This window comes from Mchenga conophoros, linkage group LG12, assembly GCF_057382185.1.
Source record: "Mchenga conophoros isolate Kocher_MC1m ecotype Shallow Benthic linkage group LG12, M_conophoros_male_GT1.1, whole genome shotgun sequence".
NCBI lineage: Eukaryota > Metazoa > Chordata > Actinopteri > Cichliformes > Cichlidae > Mchenga > Mchenga conophoros.
Genome location: NC_140537.1, coordinates 28,872,907 through 28,897,653, shown reverse-complemented (window position 1 = coordinate 28,897,653; position 24,747 = coordinate 28,872,907). Strand labels below are relative to the sequence as shown.

Genomic DNA, 24,747 nt, shown 5'->3' with positions numbered 1-24,747 from the left:
ATATTAAAAAAAACGATTTTCAATTTTTTTTTTGCAGTTTATTGCACTTTTTTGCAATTTATGTAGTTTCTATTGATTTAATGCATACATATTATTAAAATTTGGGCTATAATGGTTGTATTGATGTATAGCAACTTGAAATGCTCCCAAAAATGGCACTACAGCATGTAAAAATATAAAGATAAGCTCTGGCGGACTTGGTTCTATGGTAGGTCTTAAAGGGTTAAGAAAGCCTGCCTTGGAAAGTTCAGACAGTGTCAAGGGATAATGTTAGTCATACTTAATATTAACTTTCAAGGTTGATAGAATTGTAGAAACTCTGTTTTTGTCTTATTTATTGTATTTCTATGTATGTTTGGACATGTTTCAATAATTCACTGCACCTGTTTCCAATTTTCCTGGCAAAATATAGAGGAACGAAGGGGGACTAAAGACCTTTGCACAGAACTGTATGTTCCTATTTACACCTGGTATTAAAATACACCTTGAGATATCAGATTACAGTGGAAAGTGCTAAATAAGTGTAAATGACCACCCTGACTCATTTCAGCGCATGAAGTCCAAACACTTGCTGAAGTTGTCGCATATGACTACCTGGTGTATAAACTACAAATGCATCGTCAACATGGACATAAGAAGAAAAGATGTCCCGAGAAAGGACATGGTGGTCCTTCATCTTGTCCTCTACCCTTTTTGCAACCTGTGAATGACTTTGCCCTGTCATTCTCCTCATACATGTATATTGGTCCTTGAAACATTGTGCTAGCACTCGCTAAAATATAATCTGTTTCTTCACTGGTGACAGATGCATGTAACAATGGTGCACTGGACCCTTTGACATTAATGAGATCCAAACACAAGTGGCACAGGTTTAAATGACGATGTGCCTCTGCTGTCCACTTGTGATCCAGTCACCCCGTACATATTTTAAAACCAAGTGCAAAAAGAGGTCTGTCAGACCTCTTTAGCATGCACCTCATCTCTGCTCGATGGTTGTGGGTTGAGACTACAGCCATTAGCTAGAGGATAGGCCGCCCAATGTTCAGAAAATGTTCCTGGTTGCATTGCGGGAAACCTAAATACCAAAGTTTGACATTGAAGAAATGTGTGGAGAATCTTTGGTTCTGCTGTAAGAATTTTGGCACTTTAAAAAAAAGGCTTATCAGCATTTAAAATGGCTCTATGTGCTAAATCGTTGGAGTAATCTTTTTGTGGTACATTTTGCAGCGGATATCCACATTCAATTGAGGTTAAAGGTTAACTCTGAGGGATTTATTACTATTGACTTTTTGTTGTTCGTGGCAATGCTGTGTTAATGTCACAAAATCCATTCATGAGTCATCTTTGCTGTGTGTTGAATGCCCCATAAAAGCAGTCCCCCTTTCAACAAAATACTTTACTGTAACCGAGTTTTAACCAACGCAGCTGCATTAATGCATCTTTAACTTATATTTGAAACGATGATAGGAACTCGATGCTGTCAGGTTTTATGTAATAGTGAAATAAAGAGAAAATGAACATATTTTTAGAAACAAAGTTAAGAGGGGATTTTATTTCAAAGCAGTCTATCTTGAGACTTTAGTCATTGTGCAGAGATAGCAGAATCTCTACAAAAGTAAATCTAGCAAAAATCTCTACTGGAGACTATTTATTTAGCTGTGTGCTCGCATAAATTTTTGACAGATTGCCTGTGTGTTTCCATCAGAAGCAATCTGAAGAGTTATTCACTTCTTAACAACCGGACTTAGTGCTGCAATGCGGGGAGAAAATAAATAGACTTAGTGAGAGGATTTATGAAAGTGTGTGTGTGTGTCTGGTGAACCTTTTGAAGATGGTGCTGAGAGCGACATGCGCTGTTGTTGTCATTCTTAAGCGACCCCCCTCCTGCCCATCGACGCTGACTGATCATAGGACTGTAGCATGTGTGTGTGTATGTGTGCGTGTTTGGGTTCTAAGAGACAGCGCCTCCCTGCCGCGAAGTACAGAGTCAGAGGCAGCAGGTGCAGCTGACGCAGATTGGCTTTTAGCAGGCAGGGCCAGTTTGGGGGACAGAAAGGGAGAGAATGAGCTGAGAGGCGATAGAAGAGAAAGCTCAAACAAATACAACATCAGACCTTTGAACAGAACTGGATAGATGAGGTCACCGTGTTTTTAGCCCTTGGACAGTATGTGAGGAGGAAGGGAACAGGACCCAGAGTGTGCTGTGGAGGCATCTGACTTATTCTTGGCTTCAATGGCGCATGTGAGTAATGATTTAAAAAAACAAAGAAAAAAATCCACACACAAGATTTTGTGAAGGTTAAAAGAGAAACTTTTTAGGAAGCAGGTAGTTTATTGTCGAGCCAAATCTCCAATAAGTTTAGAACAAAAACCTTGCTGGTCGTAGCCAATTAGAGTTTGTTTCCCTGTAAAATCATCTCAAGTATAGGATTTTTCTTGCCATTCTTCTTGTTTAATTATCAGTGACGTGTTGAGGAACTGCTGAAGAGATGCGAACTCTGCGGCTTTGCATTTAGTCGCCTACATCAGCTCTGGCCTGGGCTCTTCATTGTGTCGACGAGAGCCCCTATCTCTGCCCGCACAAGTCAAGTGACATAAAGACGCACTGTTCGGCGTGTCTTTGAAAGGAACAATTGTGGCAGAGAGAGAAAGGCAGAGAAAGTGATGGGTGGGCTCCAGCCAAATAATGGTGCTGAAATGCTGTGCGCTCTTGTGTGATAGGCTTCTGTATTACAAAGAAAAGTAGTCCTGTCTTAGTTCATTTCATTATACTGATTATTCTGCAATAACAACCGCTAGAGATGACAGTGTGCGTTCATCTGTGCATCGTTTTCTAGTATGTGTGCATAATAATAATATTATTATTATTATATGAATCGGTCTGCTACTTGCGTTGGGATCAGAGTGATGAAGGAGAGGGAAGTGCTCTGAATGCCCTTCATCTGTCTGAATGCTTTTCCCTGGCTGTAAAACACATCCACGCAGGTTCAGCTCCTCGTCTTCTCCCCCCCCATTGCTGGCTGTCCTCCTCCACAGACATTGGCCGCCTCCCCCCTGTCTGTCCATCCTCTCTGCACTCAGATAACCAGTCAGTGGTACACCTCTTCTTCTACGACATTTGTCATTGGTTGATGTGTGCTGTGAATGCAGATAAATTCCTTTAAGAGGCAGTCTAGACTCAGCTGGCTGTGCTGCTCGCTCTCTCTCTCTCTTTATCTCCCTCGCTCTTGGTGGTTAGCTCGCACCGTCCTCTCTCCTGCAACACCACCACAACCTGCCGATTCCTCAGTAAACCTCTTCTGCTCCTTCTCTTCCCCTCTCCTCGTTCATCATCAGTTTTCTTCCCGTCTCTCTGCGTAATTTTATTTCTGATCAATCACTCGCCACTCTATTTCCCAGTCTGTTTTCTTTTCCATACTGCCATTTCCCTCTGTCCCCCTCTACCTCCCCTCAAAAAATACATTTCGTCTTTGACGTTTATTCATTTCCACCACTGTCCCATCTCCTCTTGATGTGAAGTGTCATGAAGGTGAGTGGTGCTGTTTTAAAGGATTTGATCTTTCTGTACTTGGCTTCCTGTTTCTCATAGTTTTGTGTTATTAAATATAATCTCTCTCCGTCTCTTAACTTACTGAGCCATCTGGTAGATGCGAGCATCCGGTGTCCTTGAAGGCACTGCAGTTGCGTATGCTTCAGGTATAACAATTAGCCGGCTAGTAGGATGCTGCTGTGAGTCATCATCTTGACACTAGATGTATGTTCTAGTTCTGTTTCTTTCAGCATGTGCCTAGACAGGATGAGAGGAAGGGGAGGGGGCTGAATCAGTGTGAGGATAGAGGAGCCGCGTGTCAATGCAGACTGTAGCTCGTGACACAGTGTTTTGCACCAGCTGTGGCTGTGGTGCATTGGCATCTCCGGCGGATTAATGATCACTGTTCAGCAGTGATAACAAACAGTTAAACTAATCACTGGAAGTAGTTTGCACAGAGGCTTCGTGTTACAGTCCATGGCACACAACACGTGCGGCTAGGGGCCGATGCTGTAACAGGTGAAACGCTCTAGTAGTGTTACAGGTTAGCTGGCAGTCTCTGCATTTTTTGGGGTCAATAAAAAGTCTAAAAATCAATATTTTATTAAACAGCTATCATCCATATGTTTATAAGAATGTATCAGATGTGTGAAGGAGTACAGTTTCGGCTACAGATGGCAGCTATTGAATAGAAACCCACTGTACACCTGCAAATGTAAGATTAGGTGTCAAGAATTGATAGAGGCCAAGAAGTGGAGCGAAGCGAGAGTGAATTGGCATCTAGCCTCCCCAAGAATGATGCTGCTGCTCTGTAATTGCTGGACTGGTTTAAAAAAAACATTCCAGAAAAAAACATTTTCAGGTTTAAATGTTTCTACTTTGCTTAATTTCTTCTGCACAGACAACACGAAGACCCACTTTAGCCTTGTTTGCCCATGTTGTGTCATTTCTGAGTTTGTGCATGTGTGTCTGTGTCAGTGCTCTCATTATGGATACTGTTTGGCAACCCACATCCACAGGAAGAAAATGAGTCTGCCAGAAATAATCCTCAAGAGCAGGTTGCTTTACGGAGTCACTTTCCAGTGTTTTTATTTAGGGTTGCTTTCTTAGGTACTCTTGGCGCACCGTTGCTGTGCAAGGCCGTGGTTTGCTCTTTGGGAACAATTACACAGTCGCTCAAAGATAAAACCTCAAACTGTTAGCGGACAAACAAGGAAGGCCCACAATTTACAAGCAGATTGTGGAAATAAAGGTTAAACAGACGATTGAAATGCAGAACTGGTGGTGTTTATAATAAGATGTGGAGTGTGGGGTTTATTTTTTTAAAGAACATTTTACCTTGATATTTAAAAATTCTATTAATTTCCAATTTTCCATGTTCAGGAGGAACTGCCGGTTCATCTCCTTGGACTGACCCTGGATCCAGAAAAATATCTGAGCTCTTATTAGTTTGTGATGTATTTTTGAAAATTAAGGCAGTGTCTCCAAATGTACCAATGTCCTTGTTATTTCAGTTTCATTTATTCTTCAAGCGTATGAAAGTGTTGCAGGGGTTAGCACTGTAGCTAACTGTTCAGTTCATTTCCACCATCAGGGCAGGGTCTTTGTGTGGGGAGTTTTTCTGTGTTTGTGTGGGTTCTCTGGCTTTAGTTAGTGGAGTTAGGTTAATTGGTAATTCTAAATTGCCCTTAGGTAAATGTGAGTGTGGGTGACCATAAACTAGGCTTAAGTATGGCCATGTACCAACTGGAAACATTTTGATGCAAAAAATTATAAAATTTCAACAGACAAAACAAACAAAATGAAGGTATTATACATATGATATAGGGCTGTGCGATATGACCAAAATCTCATATCCCGATATAAGAATTCTATCGTCCGATAACGATATAAATCACAAAAATGTAACATTTTCTGTAAATTCTGTGAATCTCGGGCAGCTCGACTTGCGGGAAGTGTTTCCAGCTGCGCGTCATGTAGCTGCAGTCGAGTGTTTTAACCGATGCATGAAACGATACACTTTTAGACATAAGTTGTAAAGGCCGCCGTTTTCTTTGCGTATTTATTACGCGGCGTGCTGCGGGGAAAAGCCTGTTCTAACGTTTGAGTCTAAGGTTTCTTTTTTAGCACCTGGCGGCTCTTTTTTACTTCTCATCCTTAAATAATCTGCTCTTTCACGTGATTCAGTTTATTTTGAAAAGTCTCAACAGGATCTTGAGCTTTATTGTGAAAGGTTTATGTGGAACATAAACAAGCAGACACGCGATGCTGTTACCGTAGTTGTTGCTAATCACAACCATAAAAACAGGGCTTGTCAAATAAAATATAAGAGAAAGAGAGAACTTTAAGAAATTAATATAGCCACTACAGTGACCATCAAAACCATGAAAAAATATTGCCGTAAACAGTTTATTTTGCGACACCACGAAACAAACGATAGCGTAAAATGAAACGATAGACTGTTTTATATCGTCATCGGATATATATCGTTATATCGAACAGCCCTAATATGATACAACATCCTTTGTGGAAATGGTGCCTGTTAATCGACTCTTCATACTCATCTGAAACTATTCAGGGCCACTGTATCCAGAATTTTCCCTTATAATTCCAGCATTTCTCAGGCACATTAATCGTGACCTGAATATTGCTCTTGCTCTTAAAAAGTCTATCAAAGTCACCTCAGTCATCCCTGGTGGTCTCAGGATCAGCACCTTGGAGAGTGGCAGCGGCACAGTTTTTAAAGGTTGTAAATGATTCACCTGAGCTGTGTTGGAAACGGGATGCTTCATTTCGGCAGATAAAATCACATCATATGAATATGAGCTGGACTTCCAAGTTTTTGTTGTTTTTTTTTAACCGACTCAGTGTTTTTACCGAAATGGCACCTATGCATTAGTTTCCTTAACAAAGCGGGTCAGACTCCTTCCTGTGTGCACCTTATCTCAAACATTTCTTCTAAGTTGTTTGAACAGTTATGTGATTTCCTCTCTCTGCTGCCAATTTTCAAATTAAATTTTGTATGCTACTGTTTCATCACCTGATTACTTCCCTGCATCCCAACGACCTGCAAAATAGAAACATCACGGAGTTCATTCTTATCCAGGTAGCAAAAAGCAATTGCAATTACATTTGCAGTGCATCAATTTGCATTGTGGTTCTGCTCCGTCCTTGCTTCTATTTTATTCTGCTAACACTGAGCGCATCTTTTACATGAATTATTCATTGATTGTTACAAGTGAATTACAGAAGGGCCGCTCTTGGTAAATGGCAATAAAATGGAAAGATAATAGGTTGTATGACACACCATGCAACGGTTCTTATTTTGCTTTCAGGCAAAAACTGTAAAGATTCATTCTGAAGGTCATGTAGCCAGACAGTCCATTTAGCTTGAATCACACACATGAATATGAAACTGAATCTCTTTGCTAAATGGCTGGATCCAAATCAGTGCATACTCCAGGTCGTGGTAGGATTATTGAGTTGTGTTCAAGGACGTACTCAATAAAATTATGACCAGCTGACCTAGAGATCACACCCGCGCTCAAATCACTTTCTTATCTTTCTTCCATGTCACCCTAAGGCACAGGACGTTCAGTCTGCTTTTGCTGCAGATGTGTTTGGCTGCACATCTCTTCTGAGCATTGCCTGGTTCTGTGTGTTGCTGGACGCTCGTGTTTGACTGTGGTGTGTGATGTGGTCGTCTTGTGGCAGCAGTGCTCCCCGGAATAAACATTTACACAGTCTCTTGTTAGTCCTTCAGACTTTGCCAGAGTCAATACATTGACTGCAGAAAACATTTTTAGAGAGCGCTACTCAATGGCATGAAACAAGCCGCCACACATGGATTCTTTAACTTATTCAATAAAGATTCGGTGAGAAATCAGTTTAGGGTAGCTTTTCATATTGGTGCGGCCTTTATTAAACTGCCTTTTATTATGAATTGACATAATTACAAGCAGCAGATATGAGTCGGGAAGCAATTAAGTAATCAGAGATAAAATCATGCCCCGCCTTATATTGTCTTTTTTATCGTTCATCATTAATTTTCATTCGTTATGGCGATGGACACAAGTTCACGAGCTTGGTTTCTTTAACTTTTTAATTCATTCAATTCAGTTTTATTTATACAGCGCCAAATCACAACAACAGTCACTTCAAGGCACTTTATATTGTAAGGTAGATCCTACAATAATACATAAAAATTTGGCCAAGAGGCACTGAACTTGTGCTCAGATGTGTTTCTCTCACTGGAGAGGATTTCACCTCGGGGGTCAGTACATCATCAAGTCATTGTTTACTCATTCTGTTTGAGATTTGGCAGCGTCTGAGCTCTCCTCACCTTCACTTCTGTGATTTTTACTGTGAGAAAACCAAGAAATGCGTCCACTTATTTTTCAAATCAGCAGCAACGTAATCATTTTTAGTGTCACTAATGGATCCCTATTCCAGGAGGTCTTGATCAAAAGACAAATTATCATGTTTTTATGTGTTTGTTGTGGTTCTGCAAAGGATAAAGGCTAAGAGTGCGTGACACCGACTGTTCCAGATGGAGTTCTCGGTCGGGAGGAGGGAGCCATAACTGGCCACAGGCTATTTAGAAAGGAGCTGCTTGCCCCCCACGCGAGGAGAATGCAGTCGGTTTATGCCAAGAGCTGTTTACATTTAATGCTTCCCCACAAAAAAAAAACCAGAAGAGAGAAAAAATGAAACCATTCCAGACTGTTTGAGGTTAACTGTGAAACCCCCCCCCCCCCCCCCCCCCGAACAATACTTTTTAAATTTAGAGAGAAATTAGGAAATAGGGGCTTAATAGTTTTATTTTATAGTTATTCACATCAGAAACGAAGAGTCTTGTAAGTCCCCTCAAGAAATGTATCCCACCTCGAGCAGCAGTAGAACATCAGCGCAGATACTGTTGCTGCATTGCAGTCTTAACTTAAACGCACCACGTTTTTCTTTTTTGCACTGCACCAGAGCATTTGGTTCTGTTTGAACTTGTACTCCAAAGCTGGTTACAAAACTCGTGTACCTTTCAGTGTCGCCCGGCAAGCACAATTATAGTGACGCTGAGGCTAAAGGAGCACAGATTGGAAACCAGCTATAATGTAAATCTGGCAAGAAAACATCTACGGGGCTGCCACTGAAGCAACTTTATGACTAACATTTCTGTTTTAACATTTCATAGAATACTTAAAAATTCTCTGTTATCACTGTTGGCATCACTGGGTCGGATTAAAATAATAACAGATGGTGTGATTTTTCTTTTTTTGTGTGGTTGAACATTAAAACTAAGTAAATTATAAACTCCTATCTGAGATTGTCTGAATGTGTGGCAAAGGTTGTCAGCTGCCCTGGTGCGCGGGGATAAAATGATACTAGCCTTTCTAATGTTCGGAGCATTGCTCATGTCTCATTCTGGAAACGGTGATCTTTTTATAGTGTCAGTGCTGACAGCAAACCCTCTGCACGATCTGATTTGATTCCTTTGAAGTGCAGACTGTGATTTCCTATTGTAGATATCTGAGATGTCCTCAGCTTTTCTCACTGGAGTGCACTGGAGTGCTATCATTGTTTCATCAAAGCCAGTTCTGCTTCATCATCATCTATCCCGAATCTTTCATTTATGTGTGTCTCCCCTCCCCTCTCTCCTAGTCCCACCCAGACTTCTTTGTTTTTGGTTTTCTGAGGAAGTCACGGGGAGGTGTTGTCAGGAGGTGTTGAAAAAGAGTAATCATAGCTTATGACACTAATCTGTTTCTGTCTCTCCTCTCTCTTTTCTCCGGCAGGTGAAAGAACGTGCAGACCGACTGTCTCACACTAAGCTATGGAATGCTCTCTGCTCCCACCATCACTAACCTCCAATCTTTGGACTGAGCTCCAAACGCTTAGTTAGCGGCTGTGCTTCTCCCCTCAGACTCTTTATAACCAGGGGACGAAGAGAAGGTGTGGGCTTACCAAGTCCTCCGCTAAAAACGCACAGAGCACTTCATCTTTTTTTTTCTTCTTCGTCTTTTTTTGTAGATATTTTAAGCAGGATTTTTGTTTCTTTGCATATTTTTCTCACCTGAAATCATATCAAGATGGATCTGGAGTCGTATCTGTGGATGGTGGTTATTGGCTTCATCATTGCCTTCGTCCTGGCATTTTCAGTCGGAGCTAATGATGTGGCCAATTCATTTGGCACAGCAGTGGGATCCGGCGTGGTCACTCTGAAGCAGGCCTGCATCCTGGCATCCATCTTCGAGACGCTGGGTTCAATGTTGCTCGGGGCCAAAGTGGGAGAGACGATTCGGAAGGGCATCATAGATGTCAGCCTCTACAATGACACGGTGCCCGTGCTCATGGCAGGCGAGGTCAGCGCCATGGTTGGTAAGTTGAATTTGCTCTTACATCCATTGAGTGACGCAGTTGCCGCTAATGTCTTAAGCCTCATTTTAGACATGCAAATCCTTATGTTTATCTGATGGACAATTTTAGGCCATGCTGGAATAAGCACCAGAGTCAATTTGATGTAAAAGCCACAACAGCACTTCTACTAAATAGACCCAGTGATTGTTTTTTTTTTTTTTTTTTTTTAATTTGCAACCTGTCGCATGTCTGAATGAAGTTTGAAGTAACTTGAATGTGCAAAAAAAACTTGGATGTTGATGAAATTTAGGATTCATTATTTTATTTTATCCTTTACAAATCACATCAGACTTCATCAAAACTTGTAACAAACACGATTAGTGGAGAACATGCTTGACTTTTTGATGTTATAGCTGCTAAACAACTGTTAACAAACAGGAAACAACCATGAGACTGGAAATAAGAATAATAGTTGTCAGTAGCTCTGAAAACAGTCTGTAAATGCTTTTTATTAGAGATGCTTAAGTGTATTTTTCTTTTCTGTCTTCTAAGACTGTTAAAAGGCTTTTGAATGAGCCGCGATGGAAGAGAGACATTTGACTTTGTTGCCTCGGCGATTTTTTTTTTCCTGAAATTTTTTGACTCTTTAAAAGTTGATTCATTTGCTAATATTAGTTGTGATGCTAGTTGCAGCCAAGAGAAACTCCTGCGACTTCCACTCCATAGATGAAAAATGTGTTACCAAAGGTGCCCCCCTCCCCCCATCACTCCAGTGTTACTACTACAAGTTTCGATCCTTATCCAGCAAAGGGTCACACAGAGCCAAAGATCTATTTTCAGCCATTCGGCCACACGATCAAGTATTCCTACAGCAGTTTTCCTGATGTCAACATCATCCTGTCCGTCTAGGATTACAACAACACATGCTTTTTCCTAGTAAAATAATAAATAAAAACTCTTTACATTAGAAATCTTTCTCACATGCCTAAAAGATTTGCACATTGCAGTAATATATGGTATATATTAAAGAGGAAATGCTTCAGTTTTTTTTTTGTCCCCATCACCTGTAAAGTTGTAAAATAAGAGAAAAATTAAAAAATTACTTTCCAACAGCCCAAAAGACAATTTTTTAAAACTTCAACAATGTCTTATTTATTACCTCATATAAACTACTTTGATATGTATTGTTCAATATTTACCATGTCACAAATTAGGCCCTGCTAATCCTCCCGAAATCTGCTAAATCCATAGCTTAATGCAGACATAGACCTTTATAAAAGGCTTAGAAATGAATTTGAATTTAACAATAATGTTATATATATTATCCTGGGCTCAGCTGGTACTTGTGACATGCACCAATCCTCATGTATGTATCATAATTACTGTTATTAAGCAGTGCACCTCACTCACTCTCTTACTGTACATGAAAGGCACTGCACGAAGTGTTTTTTTTTATTTTTATTTTTATGTATTTTCAGATCAAACTTTATTGGGGCTTTGCAAATGTTAGCTAACCTTGCAGCATTGTAAGTATTTCCTAAGAGCCGCAGGAAAACAAAACTCCTGAAGTGAAACATAAAGAGGAATTGTTGAGTATCAACTGGAGACTCGCACACCACCATTTCAGTAAAAGCAGAAAACAATGGGTCTCCCATTAGGACAATACCATTTTGATGACAGACTGCTGGCAAACGTTGATTTAAAAAGGGCAGCATTATGCACAGGGGATTCCCAAGGAGATGAAAATTCAGGTGTGGCTGGCTGCCACAGGTCACTGTTGGAGAAACGTTTTAACTGGCATATTGTTCATGCATAATTAAAGAAGTTTTAACCTATTGTTAAAACTTCCTCCAGTGCTTCTTGTGTACTGGAGGCTTTGGTGTTTTGCTGGAGTTTAAAGTCTAATTTAGGGCTGACAATGATTTGTCCTATTATCTGCTTCTCTAGGATAATGAAAACAACCGTATGTATAAAATCTCCAGCCAAAATAAGCTTTTAAAAGGTTGCCTCCCCCCCCTGCAGGTTATAAGTGTACTATGTACACCCAAAACAGTACTTAACAGCTAACTCGATGAGTGTTTCTAGCTCTACTTACCGGAGCACTGAACAGACACCATGCTAACTCAATTTATGGAAATGTAAGCCGAGAGAAATGGTACACATTTTTCTACACATACACATTCCCTAGCGCCACTCGGCTGAAACTGTTGTGAACCTCAGCTGTGTGCATGAGTCAGTGCAGTTTCCTGGTTCAGCTGTTGATTGGCTCTTTGGAGAATACCTCTGCTGTAAAACTGTTTCGGCCCCTCTTAATTCCTGTCCTCAGCCCCCTTCAGGTCATGCCACAGCATCTCAATTAGATTAAGGTTAAGGCTCTGGCTTAGCCTCCGCAACAAATTTTCTTTTTTCAGCAGCTCTGTTGTTATTGTTTCACTGTGTGCGCTTTGGGTCATTGTCTGCTTACATCACCCAAAATCTCCAGAGCTGCAGGTCATGATCCGCTGCCCCTAAAGTTATCTTGTAATTTTCAAATTCACTGTTTCCTCAGTGATTTGACAGGGTGCTCTTTCACTACACACATTTTATGACTTTATTTATAGAGAGAGGTACCTCTCTAAACCCACACTTCCAGTTTTTCCTGATTTTAATGAGCTTTTTAAAGTCTTAGTCTCAGATGTTCTTTTCGATTTTCCAGCTTGGGCCATGAAACTACTCTCTGTGTTGAACTTTGTCTGTGTTATTGGTTTAGTTAAAATATTTGTCTCTAATGAATGTAGTGATTTAGAAGACATATTTGAGTGATTATTTCGAAACTTTTTCTCACGACTGGATCTTAAAATATTCCTCTTTTTAAATATATATAATCTTCTATGTCAAAAACACTGCAATTACTCACATCATTGAGCAATTTTTGAATAGCAGTCTTTGTTAAAGGAGGGATAAACAAAGCCTAGTGTAGTTTTCAGATTATACTTTTGTCTCAGCTTCTATAAACACTGCAAACTTAAGGCAGTCATTTGGAATTTCAAATGGCACTCTCAGGCCCTCATTTAAGATGTTACATGATGTCACACAAACTGCAGATGGGAATTAACTGCTAATTTTCCCAAGAGATTGTTTTTGTGCATGGAGGCGGACAAATAAATAAACCAAGCTAAACGTTAGATTTTTGTCTCTGTTTTGGTCACAGGGTCAGCCGTCTGGCAGCTAATCGCCTCCTTCCTCAAGCTCCCCATCTCTGGGACTCACTGCATCGTTGGCGCCACCATCGGCTTCTCTATGGTAGCCATCGGCACAAAGGGAGTACAGTGGATGCAGCTTGTCAAGATTGGTAATGGCAGAAGATTGTATCATTGTGTGTGTGTGTGTGTGTGTGTGTGTGTGTGTGTGTGTGTGTGTGTGTGTGTGTGTGTGTGTGTGTGTGTGTGTGTGTGTGCCTATAATAACTGCCCCATTTTCCAGTGAAACCTGATGGAATAGAAACCACTCTGAGATATGCCCAGTGGAGTTTGATTTTTAGAAAGGTTTCTAGGTTTTTAGTAAACAACAATCTTCAGATTGTGTTTCCAAGTACATGACTCACTTTATACCCAGTACTTTATTGAGTTTAGTTTAGACAGATAAACCTATTTCTTCCTTGTTAAGAGCCTCTGTCATACATCATACAGCATCCAATAATAATGCATACTTTAAAGAATAATAAACTCTCACGTCACCATAAAACTGGTTATTGGGATTTATTCTCATACTTAAATACATAACGCATAAATGAAATGACTTGGAATTCATTTTAGGAAGAGAACTGATGGCTAAAAACACAAAAAACTATTAAAACACAAAATTTCTAGTTGTAGAGAGTTGGCAAGGCTCTCCTGTCGTTTCCTCATTAACATTTTTCAATTCTTCTTCAGTGGCGTCTTGGTTCATCTCCCCCTTGCTCTCTGGACTCATGTCTGGACTTCTCTTTATGCTCATCAGACACTTCATCCTCAACAAGGTAGGCGCACATCACTTTCAACTAATGCTGTGTTCAGTTTTGTGACACTGCCCTTGCATTTGCAGCCGTTGCACTCTCCGCACTCACACTTAGCTGCCAATCTGGTCATTTTAATATAAGAAATCGGAGACAGACTTGCACGTGTACGCCCAACTTGTCTGAAAGAACTTGAGCACAGATAAAAACCCATTTGATATGGCAACACCCGCGTATTTGTTATGTAATGGGAAAGCTCTGGCAGACTAGGAAGTGCTGCAGATCATCCGAGGGTCACGACTGCAGGATTATATATGAGTGAGTCACGGGAAGATTTGCCGTTTGGGCCGGTGTTACTGCATAGATGGGTCAAATTAGGAATGAGTTCATTTTTGCGTCTGTGGGCTATTTGCATCAGAATATTCGATCTTTCTGTTTTGTGTTTGCAGGGTTGAGATTTGTTACTTCTGTAAAATCCACATCCCATTTAGTGTCATTTTACATTTCACCTGCCTCATTAGTCATATTAATTATTAACCTTCTGATAAAAGCAAGCCATGGTTGTGCAAGATGGAATAATTGTATTACTCCACACCTTTAAATTGACCTGAGCTAAACTTTTAGCCAGAAGATGTTCTCATTTTAGCTAATATGTTATTGTGTTGTACATGTTTTGTTTTATGATTTATTATCATTATTGTTGCATTTCCTTTTTTACTTCACAGGATGACTCTGTTCCAAACGGATTGCGAGCATTGCCCCTCTTCTACGCCTCCACCATTGGTATCAACACATTCTCCATCATGTATACTGGAGCTCCATGTAAGTGCTTATTCCCAGTATATCTCTGATTATTTAACCTGACACCAGTGTATGATCAAATTATCACCTCAGGGATGGAAGCGCTTGTTAGTTTGCTCAAAATTCCTCTTGAATGTGTGATGCCAGTACATGATTTTGTATTTTTTTTTTATTTTTTAATGTGTGTTCATTAACTGCAGTGCTCGGGTTGGAGATGCTACCGGTGTGGGCCATCTTTCTCATCACTTTAGCTGGCTCGCTGGTCTGCGCAGCTCTGGTCTGGATATTGGTCTGTCCCTGGATGAGGAGAAAGATTGCAAGTAAGTATCTGTTAAATTTGGTTTAGGGTTAGGGTAAGTGTTGTGTTTAGGTATTTGGTTTTATGTAAACGAATGTCCTCACAAGGATATCCATACAAGTGTGTGTGTGTGTGTCCAGTCTGTCTCTCTCACGCCATGTGAAAACGCTCTGACACCAAACAACGGAAGCCAGGGCATGTGCTTTCTTGTTGGCCTCTGCCAGAGGCACTAAAGCCACCAGAAAAATCCCTGTGAACTCTCCAGTGCTCCACTTAGATTTTTGGGCGTAGAGCTACTTGGTCAGATGAAAGAGGCTAAGATCGTGGCCTGCAGTGTAGAAAGCTTTCAGGATCAGGGCTGGGAATTGTTTCCCTAATGGGAAAACCAGCCCACAGCAAAGCAGGCAGTGCTGTAAAACTCACGACACAGAAAATTAAAACATTGGAAAAAGTAGACAGTGGTGGATAAAGACAAGGCACAGCTCTGTTTATTTTAACTTTGTGCTGGATAAATAAAAGGTTCTTTGTGTAAGAGCTCAAACACTTGATCCAAAAAATCTGATCGATGCCAGAAATGCTTTGCACTATAAAGAAATATAAATAAAATTTAATAAGAAGCTGAGTGGTATTTATAGGCCATGAAAAATAATATCTATGTTTAGGCCAAAAAAATGAATGTTTTTTTCCACTGACTCGTGGTTTGTGTGACTGTGTCATGAACCCCCTAATGCCTGCGAGGATTACAGGTAAAATTATTGGTGCTAATCTGGATATTACTGCATCCACTTAAATAAAACAGGTCATAACTCTGATTGGGTTTTTTTTCTCTACTGGGGTATTCAAAGAGTCGGGTAGGCACTGGGATAATTTAGATAATCTGTTTCTTGTCAGAAGTTTTGTCTCCCGAACCTGAAAGCAGAAGCAACAGCTTTTTTTAAGCGTGAAAAGTTGCAAATAAATTCTAATCTTTTTTTTTTTCTTTCCCTTTTTTTGTCTAACTATTGTTTTGCTTTCTTAACTGGCTGCCATCCAGATTGGTTTCCTTGAAATCCTTTAATAATAAAAGGCTGCCACAATACAGTTGTGGCTTTCCTTTCATGATGGATTTAAAGCAACCTGCAAAAATGTCCTAACTCGGTGCTCTTTCAACTGCTGCTTGATCTCCTCCAGGTCGTTTAAAGAAAGAGCAGGCTCTGTCGAGGATTTCTGATGAGAGCCTGGATAAGATCCCTGAAGAGGAGGAGGAGAGCCCCGTCTTCAAAGAGTTACCAGGGGCGAAGGGCACAGATGAGGCTGTGATGCCGCTCACAGGCGGCAGCAGTGACCGGGGCACCCGCGAATCCAGCAGCGAGCTCACCAACCTGGCGAATGGAGGCACTATCCTGCCAAACGGCAGGGTGTATGGTACAACTGGACATTTATAATAATATTTGATAAGAGGAGAGTAACTATAGCTTTATTTATGCGTTAATACTTATTAGCATAAATAAATTTGCCATTAATGGAGATCAAACTCGTCGGTCATCATCATTAATATCCTGCTCCCACGCAGACTTTTCATTAATCGTCTGTCTTCCAGGTCGGACACACTCAATGACGAACGGCAGCCTCAAATCCCCCATCTCTAACGGCAGCTTCAGCTTCGATGGCCACATGCGTAGCGATGGCCAGGTGTACCACACGGTGCACAAAGACTCGGGTCTGTACAAAGACCTGCTTCACAAAATCCACCTGGGCCGCATGGATGACAACGAGCGCTCCAACGCCGGCCCGCCTGACAACAATTACCGCCTGCTGCGCCGCAACAACAGCTACACCTGCTACACAGCGGCAATATGCGGCATGCCCGTCCAGCCGATGCGCTCCGAATCACGCGAGGACAGTGAAAAGCTGGTTGGTGAGGGAGGCGGCAGGAGCAACAGCGTGTCTTACTCCAAAAAGCGGATACGCTACGACAGCTACTCATCGTACTGTAACGCCGTGGCCGAGGCTGAGATCGAGGCCGAGGAGGGCGGAGTGGAGATGAAGCTTGCCACAGACCTGGAAGGGGTGGAGGAAGAAGGGGCTGCACCTCCAGGGCCGGACGACTTGGAGGATCAGGAGGAGAAGGACAAACCTGAGGTGTTTCTGCTTTTCCACTTCTTGCAGATCCTCACCGCCTGCTTCGGTTCTTTCGCCCACGGAGGCAACGATGTCAGGTGCTGCCCCCTACGTGTTGCATGACAGATAGCGACCTTTATGGTCCAGAGTACATTTCTCTGTCAACTAAATATAAAAAATCATCTTCACGCTGCTCTTTGGACTTGAGTATATAATGCCTGAATAAGGTTTTTATCTACTTTCTTGTTTGTAGTAATGCCATTGGGCCTTTGGTGGCACTGTGGATGATCTATGAACAGGGCGGTGTGATGCAGGATGCTGCCACTCCTATCTGGCTGCTGTTTTACGGTGGTATAGGCATCTGTGCCGGCCTGTGGGTATGGGGCCGCCGCGTCATCCAGACCATGGGGAAGGACCTCACTCCCATTACCCCCTCAAGGTGAGAAAGTCGCCTCACAGGAGAGTGAGTGCACATGTGCATGTCTGTGGATGCGGTTGGGTGCGTTTGAAGGAGAGTTGTGCTGCAGAGGTGAACTATCCACCATGCTTTGGTTTTACACGCTCCATAGAGCCTCAACACGCTGACACAAACAAGTTCATAGAGGGCTCCCAGCCTCCATGGTGAGTACTTACTTTCCCACAGCCGTATTAGAATGCTTGTGCACAATGTCTTAAGGGCAGTAAAGTGCAAATGAACAATCAGAAGATACTTAGTAATCTATGTGCAGACAGCAAAATGCATAAAGCAGTTTGTCTGTTGTGTAACTAATGAATGTTCTGATTTTCCCTCACTCTCTGCCAGGGAGTGACCTGCACACACAGTGTTGATGTGCACTCATGTTTATCATCAGAGGTCAGACAGATCGTTTAAGTGAAAAGATCTGTGTGTTCAAATCCATTACATTTGAGTTTATTAGGTAAAATACAAAGACTGAATGGATTTTTTTTATTACTTTTTCCTGCTATAAACGTATAAATAAAAATTTGGTGATAAATAAATCTTGATCTCAGCATTAAGCACACTATTTATGATTTTGGGAATCATCCCAGACTTTGCTAGAAATAATTCTTACTACTTTTTTACAGAAATCTGCTTTAATAATAGTATCTTAGTGGTGCCTAGGGAGTGAAATAGTAGCGCTTTTTTTTTTCTCAGATTTTTTTGACCTATTACATAAAAAATTCTGAATAAAGAAGTAGACTTTCGGACCACAACAAACAAAGCCTGAGGACACTGGCAGTAGACGTCTCACATCCACAAACCCGTGCTGTTGCTCTGTCCTTGACTTCAGTCTCCTCCTTCCTCTCTCTCTTCTCTTCCCACGCATAAGATGAAGAGTTTGCGCGCGTGTGTGTGTGTGTGTGTGTGTGTGTGTGTGTGTGTGTGTGTGTGTGTGTGTGTGTGTGTGTGTGTGTGTGTGTGTGTGTGTGTGTGTGTGTGTGTGTGTGTGTGTGTGTGTGTGTGTGCATACCACCGAGTTGTTTGTGTGCTGAGGAAACCGAACTCTGCAAGTCACTGTGCATTGAATGTACTGTATGTGTCCGAGCATGCATGCACATTAGGGTCTAATTGTTCCAGCAAGGCGTTTTGAGGTTTGCGTGTGTGCGTGCGTGCATGTGTGTGTTTGAGTGGCTGTGTTTTGTTGCCTGGCAGGAACATCACACAGGGTTGCAGGAAGCTGTTTGGCATTCTGGGTGAAGAGAAGTAGAGCAGGAGGGGTGAGGGAGGGCCACAGTGGGAACCGTAGCCTCTCTTCTCCAACCGCAGGGAGGGACGCCAGTCTGACTCTTGCACTTTTCTTCCCCCCCCCCCCGTCCTCCTTTCTCCTTCCTACCCACTCCTGTAAATCACTATTTTTGTGGTTAACCCTCTTCTTCTTCTCAGCGCCCTGCTTTTTTCTTTTTCTTCATTCCTTTACATCTTGGTTTTTTTTTTTTTTTTACGTCTCACCTAAAGAGCTTTCTCTCTCTCTCTCCCCTTTTCCCTAAAGTCTCTTTCTCACGCTCACGCCCACGCCATCTCATTATTTTCCCTTCCCTCATTTCTCCTCTTTTTGTTTGGGCTCTCTCTTTTTTGTCTGTCTCCTTTCTCTCTTAATCTCCCTCCTTCCATCACCAGCTTAGACTTTTTGCCAGGACCCAAAGACAAATTTGCACTGGTTCACCGTTCTAAAGACTTGATTTCCTCCAGTGTCTGTTTCCATGCATCACTCTGAAAAGAAGTTTGTTTGGGGCAAGGACACAGAAGTGTTTATATGTGTGTCTGCGGTCTATGTGCCCGGGAATATATTTTAGCAGCCGCAGCGAACACCTAAAAAGTGCAATGTATCACAGCAGTAAAAAGACTTTTGAAACTTGAAGTATGGATTTTCATCCTTCTGCCCAGCTCTGCTGTTGAAGCACCACAGGGACAGATTGCTGCAGATCTACCAGGCTCTGCAAAGCTTAACCAGCAGAACTCAGAGAAACACAAACAATCATATCTCTTTGTGATGAGTCGATATGGCACACTTGTCCAGTTGTGTATAGTTTATTGTTGCTGTTGAGAGGTGGAGCGAATGGTGTGAGTTTTTTCTGTAGCTTTCTTGCAAGACCCTCTACTCCTACATTCTGACATGAGCTGGGGGAAAGCACAGGTCTAAGTAATACAGTTAACATTTGCCTAATGGCTATCAATTTCTGTAGGCCATGAGTTGGGGCCAAGTGGCCATTTACAAATGGGTTCAAAATTAATCAGGTGACATCGCTGGTGCTCTGCTGTCTTAGAGATTGGCTCCTGCTGCTCGACCACTCCACACTCCGCCTGCAGTGACATTTAAATTTCAGTCGTATCTTCATCTGGAACCTTAGCTCAGTGTTTCTGACGAATGTTATTGGCTGCCATCTAGTAAGAAAAAAGCCACATTTTTCTCCTTTTAAGTTGCATTTTCATGCATTTAGTTTAATTTTTTTCCCCTCTTTTATGATTTGGAAGTTTATTCTAATGTCTAATGTCTTCTCTGTGTGTGTCCTGAAAGCAGCTGGTGGCTTTAGAGAAACTGTCTTCTAGTAAGCACAAGGCAGCACAGAAACACACCAACACAAAGGCCTGTTTGTATATCACATACTGAAACTGTGTCCATTATGAATAACACACTAGTGTGTAATACCTGGTAGAAATGCTGTGTTTATTGTGTGTGTGTGTGTGTGTGTGTGTGTGTGTGTGTGTGTGTGTGTGTGTGTGTGTGTGTGTGTGTGTGTGTGTGTGTGTGTGTGTGTGTCAGATATTTAATATTATTTCTGTTTTTCAAATGTGTGTTGGGTATACTTTAAAGAACTGCTGAATGCTCTGCAATGGTTTTATATGTGGATGCCAGTGAGATCGTGCCATCATGAGCATCATCCAAGACATCACAATGAAGAATGTCTCTTTGCTCCCTCCCCCCTTCCCTTCCTCTCCCTTCCCTTCCTTCCACAGTGGATTCACTATTGAACTGGCTTCTGCAGTCACAGTCGTGTTCGCTTCCAATATCGGAATCCCTGTCAGTACCACACACTGCAAGGTATGACTGAGTGGCCTTCCAGCTGGCCTCTCAACTCCCTTTCAGGCATTTCCAGGGGACAGGGAGCTCACACTGCCTCCCAGGCCGCCGTGCTGGACTGAGCTAGAATCGCGCACACACACCGCTTTAGCTATAATTAGTGCTTAGTCATGTCGTGAGATAATTAGCTAAAATCTCCCTACAAGTGCTCTGCTTCTTAGTTAAATTTCTCCACAGAAATCAAAGCTCAGATTATTGTGGCAGAGAAAAAAAAGGATAATTGCAGTTTATGAAAACGTGGGTCTTATTTATTAGTTTTGACCTTCTTTTCTGTCTGTTGTGATCACTTGTACAAGCTAGGCCGAAAGCCGTGAGCACGACATCATTAGTCCAACAAAGTCAGTAACACGGGCCCTACTGTCGGGTGTGTTGTGGGGGGGAAAAAAAAAGCAAGAAAGTATTTTCCTGTGGAAATCAGCAGGGAGCCTGACTCGGTTAAATTTCCTAATACCAGTTTTACAGTTACATTTTAATTTTATCATTAAAATCTCTTTAAACATTATCCTCTAGCTGATTTACTGAAATCCAGGCGATAAAAATTCTCGTAAGTCTGAGTTGCCTTTAATTATTACAGGGCGCTCCAGGCGGCTTTTCAAATAGCAGAAGAAGCTCTGCTCAATTGTTTTTGGTCCGATTTGCCATTTCTATCATTTCCATCCTCATGAGTATGAAAAATGAACCCTAATATTTCCAGTTTGGTAAAGTGTTTCCCACAGTGATCACAGTAACAGCATCGTTAGTAGAAATCGTTGTCAAAACGATGTAAATACCACTCATTTTCTCATAAACGAGACTTATCCTCCGCAGGAACTGATAATCCTAACCAATCTTTGAGGTGCATGAGAAGATCAAAACGAATCCATGTCCAGCCCGCTACAACCAGCCCCAGGCAGCAGTGTGCAGCCCCTCTCCCCTGTTCTTTTCAGGAACAGCAGATCGAGGCTGGAATTCGAGACGGACCCCACCAGTCCCAGTCCTCCCCTGCCCGCCCCCATCAACACGGTGTCTCATTCTCTGTTTCATTTCCACCAAGTCTCTTCCATTTTGCCCTCTTAGCACTGGCATGGTTTGGTGTGTGGGTTTTCGACCCTGCCGTGCTTGTCCGCAAGCAGACCTCAACCTCCCAAATACCTATCACCCCCCCCCCCCCCCCCCGACCCCCGAAACCCACCTGTCACACTTGTTTTCCACTTTTTTTTACCTCTCCATCTTTCTCTGTCTGTCTCTCTACTCATCTATCTTCACAGCGGATTTTGCATTGAAGTAATGAGTGCGCTAACAGTGCTTGTTGCATCAAATGTGGGCATCCCAATAAGCTCCACCCACTGCAAGGTATTGGTAGTGAAGTCATCCTAGAGAGCCCTCCGGGAGCTCGCCTTCATCGCTTCACCTGTAGCTGTCAATCGCCAAAGCCAATCACAACTCCCGAAGTTGACGTTTTGATTTCTCGTGCAGTTTTCCTTCAGCAACACAACCCCAAGTTTGACTGAAAGGTAGCTTTGTAAGATTAAAGAATGTTATCAGGCAGTTACGTGCATGTTTATTAGACATACAGCAAATACATAGATATCATCTTTATTTATTTATTGTTTTTTGTTTATTAAATTAGTAGTAAAAGTTTTTTTTAATAGATGAAAAACTAGGAATATTTGCTAAACAAATACACAAGTAGAGAGTTTGATGATAATATTGATATCACTAAATATTAAGCTATTGCCGTTAGCCTCTTAGCTACTTGTAAAGCTGAAGCTGGATGAAACACCCGAAATGTTTGTTTTTAGCTTATATAAGATCATACGTGCAATAATCAGTGAAAACAGGAATGCAAAAATGTTAGCTCCACTGAAGGGAAACTGCACAAGACTCAAAACTGGGTTTAAGTTACTGGTGATCTATTTGTCTAAACATCAATATCATCGCCATCCATACCTTATCTTCATTTCTCACCTCCAAATGCCTTCGCGTTTCCTTCCTAAAAACCTTGGATAATCAACTGCTCTGCTAAAATGCTAAATCTACTGATGGTTAGAGGTATATAATCGTGGTGGTGATTTGAATGATTTAGTGATTCTTATTTATTTGTTTATTTTAAATGTGGAGATGGTCCACAGATGATGCTGGACTAAAAAAAAAACCACTAGCAAGACTTGCAGCTCTTTGACATTTTAAATTGTTTGGTTTTCAGAAAGTAGCCAGCAACATCTCTCAACATCTTCAGTGTGTGCGTGCGTGCATGCGTGCGTGCGTGTGTGAGAGAGAGTGTGTCTGTATCTGTGTCACTGGCATCCATTCGGTTTCAGTGAAGTTCTGTTGTGTATGAGTGATAATTTTTCTTTTCAGGTCTTTTGTGTGTGTGGGTGTGGAAGTTAAACCGAATGGATGGGTGTGTGGGTCGGTGTGGTATGGTAATGTGCAGTGACTCGTTTCAAAAACTCAAAAGCAATACGAACACTGAGGTCACACCGAGTTCAGAATTTGTTGCTCCGTGCTTGAGGTACTAAAACCATCAAACAAACAATGTGACCACTGAGTTAAATATTGTTCAACACATGCACACCCTGCTTTGGAAAGAGGAGAATCCAAGAAATGCTACATTAAAGTATCTTGCGTTTAAGTAGAGAGGCTACATGACCTGAATGTCTTTTCTGGGAGATATTTTTGTGAGTCTAGTAGAGCTTAGTCTTATTAAGACTGACTAATAAACCAAAAGAACAGGCTGGACTCTGTTGGCCCGACCTTCCACATTTAGTCAGCGTGTGACAGACGGTGTCTCATGTTGCTGCGGCCATATAAGAGCAGGGAAACGCGGTTTAACTCCCGCCCACCTGTAGCGTCACTAAGAGCTGAAACCACTCACTGCACGTTACTCCAACACTCAGGTGTGTCGCTTTGAGTCTTTGAACATGGATTAGAAAACAATCTCTTTTGTATTCTGAAGTTATTTCTATCAAAAGAAAGAAGTGGAAGTCTGAAATTTGCAGACAGATTTGCAAAAGCTAACTAGCTCTAGTTTAGTGCTTTTTGATATTTACAGCCTAATATTAAGTAAATAATAGACTGTTGCTACTCTGGAGCTGCTGATTTCAGGCTTCCACGGATACCAGATTTAATTTATGCTGTGATAACCTCTATAATCTGCTTGCAGTCACTAACGCAGACACTGATCTGATTTTGAAGAGCTGCAGGTTGCACGTGGCCTTTCTGCTGACCTGTTGATATGTTATCACCTTTTGTTCGTGTGTCTTTCTGGCCGCACTCTTTGGTGGAAGTTTTTTTTGTTGTTGCTCAGTACAAGTTTTAGATACAGTTAATATACCAATTACTACCAGTTTCAATATCAATTACATTAAATTCAAAGTATCAAAGTATTTTTTTGTAAGAGTCCATATAGTACGAAAATGGACTTGAGTATGTATGTACATATTTTTCTTATACTGTCCCTCTGTGAAGCATGTTAGCTCACCCCCTGTCTAAAAAGTTGCTGACCACACTCTACTAACTGGCTTCTTCTTGCCTGACTTCCACAAACAGGAATTTGATTCTTTTTAGCCCCATGTTTTCAACCTAGTGCTTCTGTGTGTGCTTAAAATGACCATGTAAGGACATCCATGCCGAGGTGATGTCATCTCGGGACGAGTAGAAAAAAAACGTAGTCTGAAGCCTGAGCTTTAGCTCATAGAGATTACTTTTACATACGCTGTCCTCATTTTTTGAAACTTTGCTCGTGTTCTAAATAAGCATGCAGTGTTTTATGTGGGAGCAAATTAGGAAAACCATAAAAGGAGCCCTTAAATAGAATATTTAATATTAAACTTATTATTATTGTTGTTGCAGAAGAATTTGAGGACTTCTTCAAGTGCTGACTGATACTGTTAGAGGAGACTAACACATAATTTCCACCAATCACCATCTGCAATTTAATTAATCAGCTGTTGCTGTTATCTTTTCTGTCCAATAGGGTTAATTAGACAATTAACCACTTACTGCACAAGAGAAGAGTTAAGCATTGCAAAACATGCCTTAAGAATAGCTGACGTAATCTGACTGCAAAACAATCTTGGAGAAACTTCCATCAAGAGAAAAGCGTGGACAACCTGTAGCTCTTTATACTGAC

The 24,747-nt window shown here is 41.5% G+C and overlaps 1 protein-coding gene across 5 annotated transcripts in view; it reads left to right on the top strand.

The window, feature by feature from the left end:
* slc20a2 (solute carrier family 20 member 2) overlaps positions 1 to 24,747 on the top strand; it is a 41,611-nt gene that overhangs the window by 16,567 nt on the left and 297 nt on the right. For 2 of the 5 annotated variants that reach the window (XM_085295077.1, XM_085295079.1), the window contains exons 2-10: positions 9,319 to 9,901; positions 13,071 to 13,211; positions 13,792 to 13,877; positions 14,579 to 14,675; positions 14,855 to 14,974; positions 16,123 to 16,356; positions 16,532 to 17,150; positions 17,306 to 17,491; positions 20,510 to 20,594. In XM_085295077.1, coding sequence (XP_085151203.1) covers positions 9,613 to 9,901; positions 13,071 to 13,211; positions 13,792 to 13,877; positions 14,579 to 14,675; positions 14,855 to 14,974; positions 16,123 to 16,356; positions 16,532 to 17,150; positions 17,306 to 17,491; positions 20,510 to 20,594 — 1,857 coding nt within the window. In that variant the 5' untranslated portion in view covers positions 9,319 to 9,612. Of the gene's footprint in view, positions 1 to 1,980; positions 2,243 to 3,221; positions 3,530 to 9,318; positions 9,902 to 13,070; positions 13,212 to 13,791; positions 13,878 to 14,578; positions 14,676 to 14,854; positions 14,975 to 16,122; positions 16,357 to 16,531; positions 17,151 to 17,305; positions 17,492 to 20,509; positions 20,595 to 21,880; positions 21,966 to 24,747 lie in introns of those variants that run through there. The other 3 variants (XM_085295080.1, XM_085295078.1, XM_085295081.1) reach the window with 3 other exon arrangements.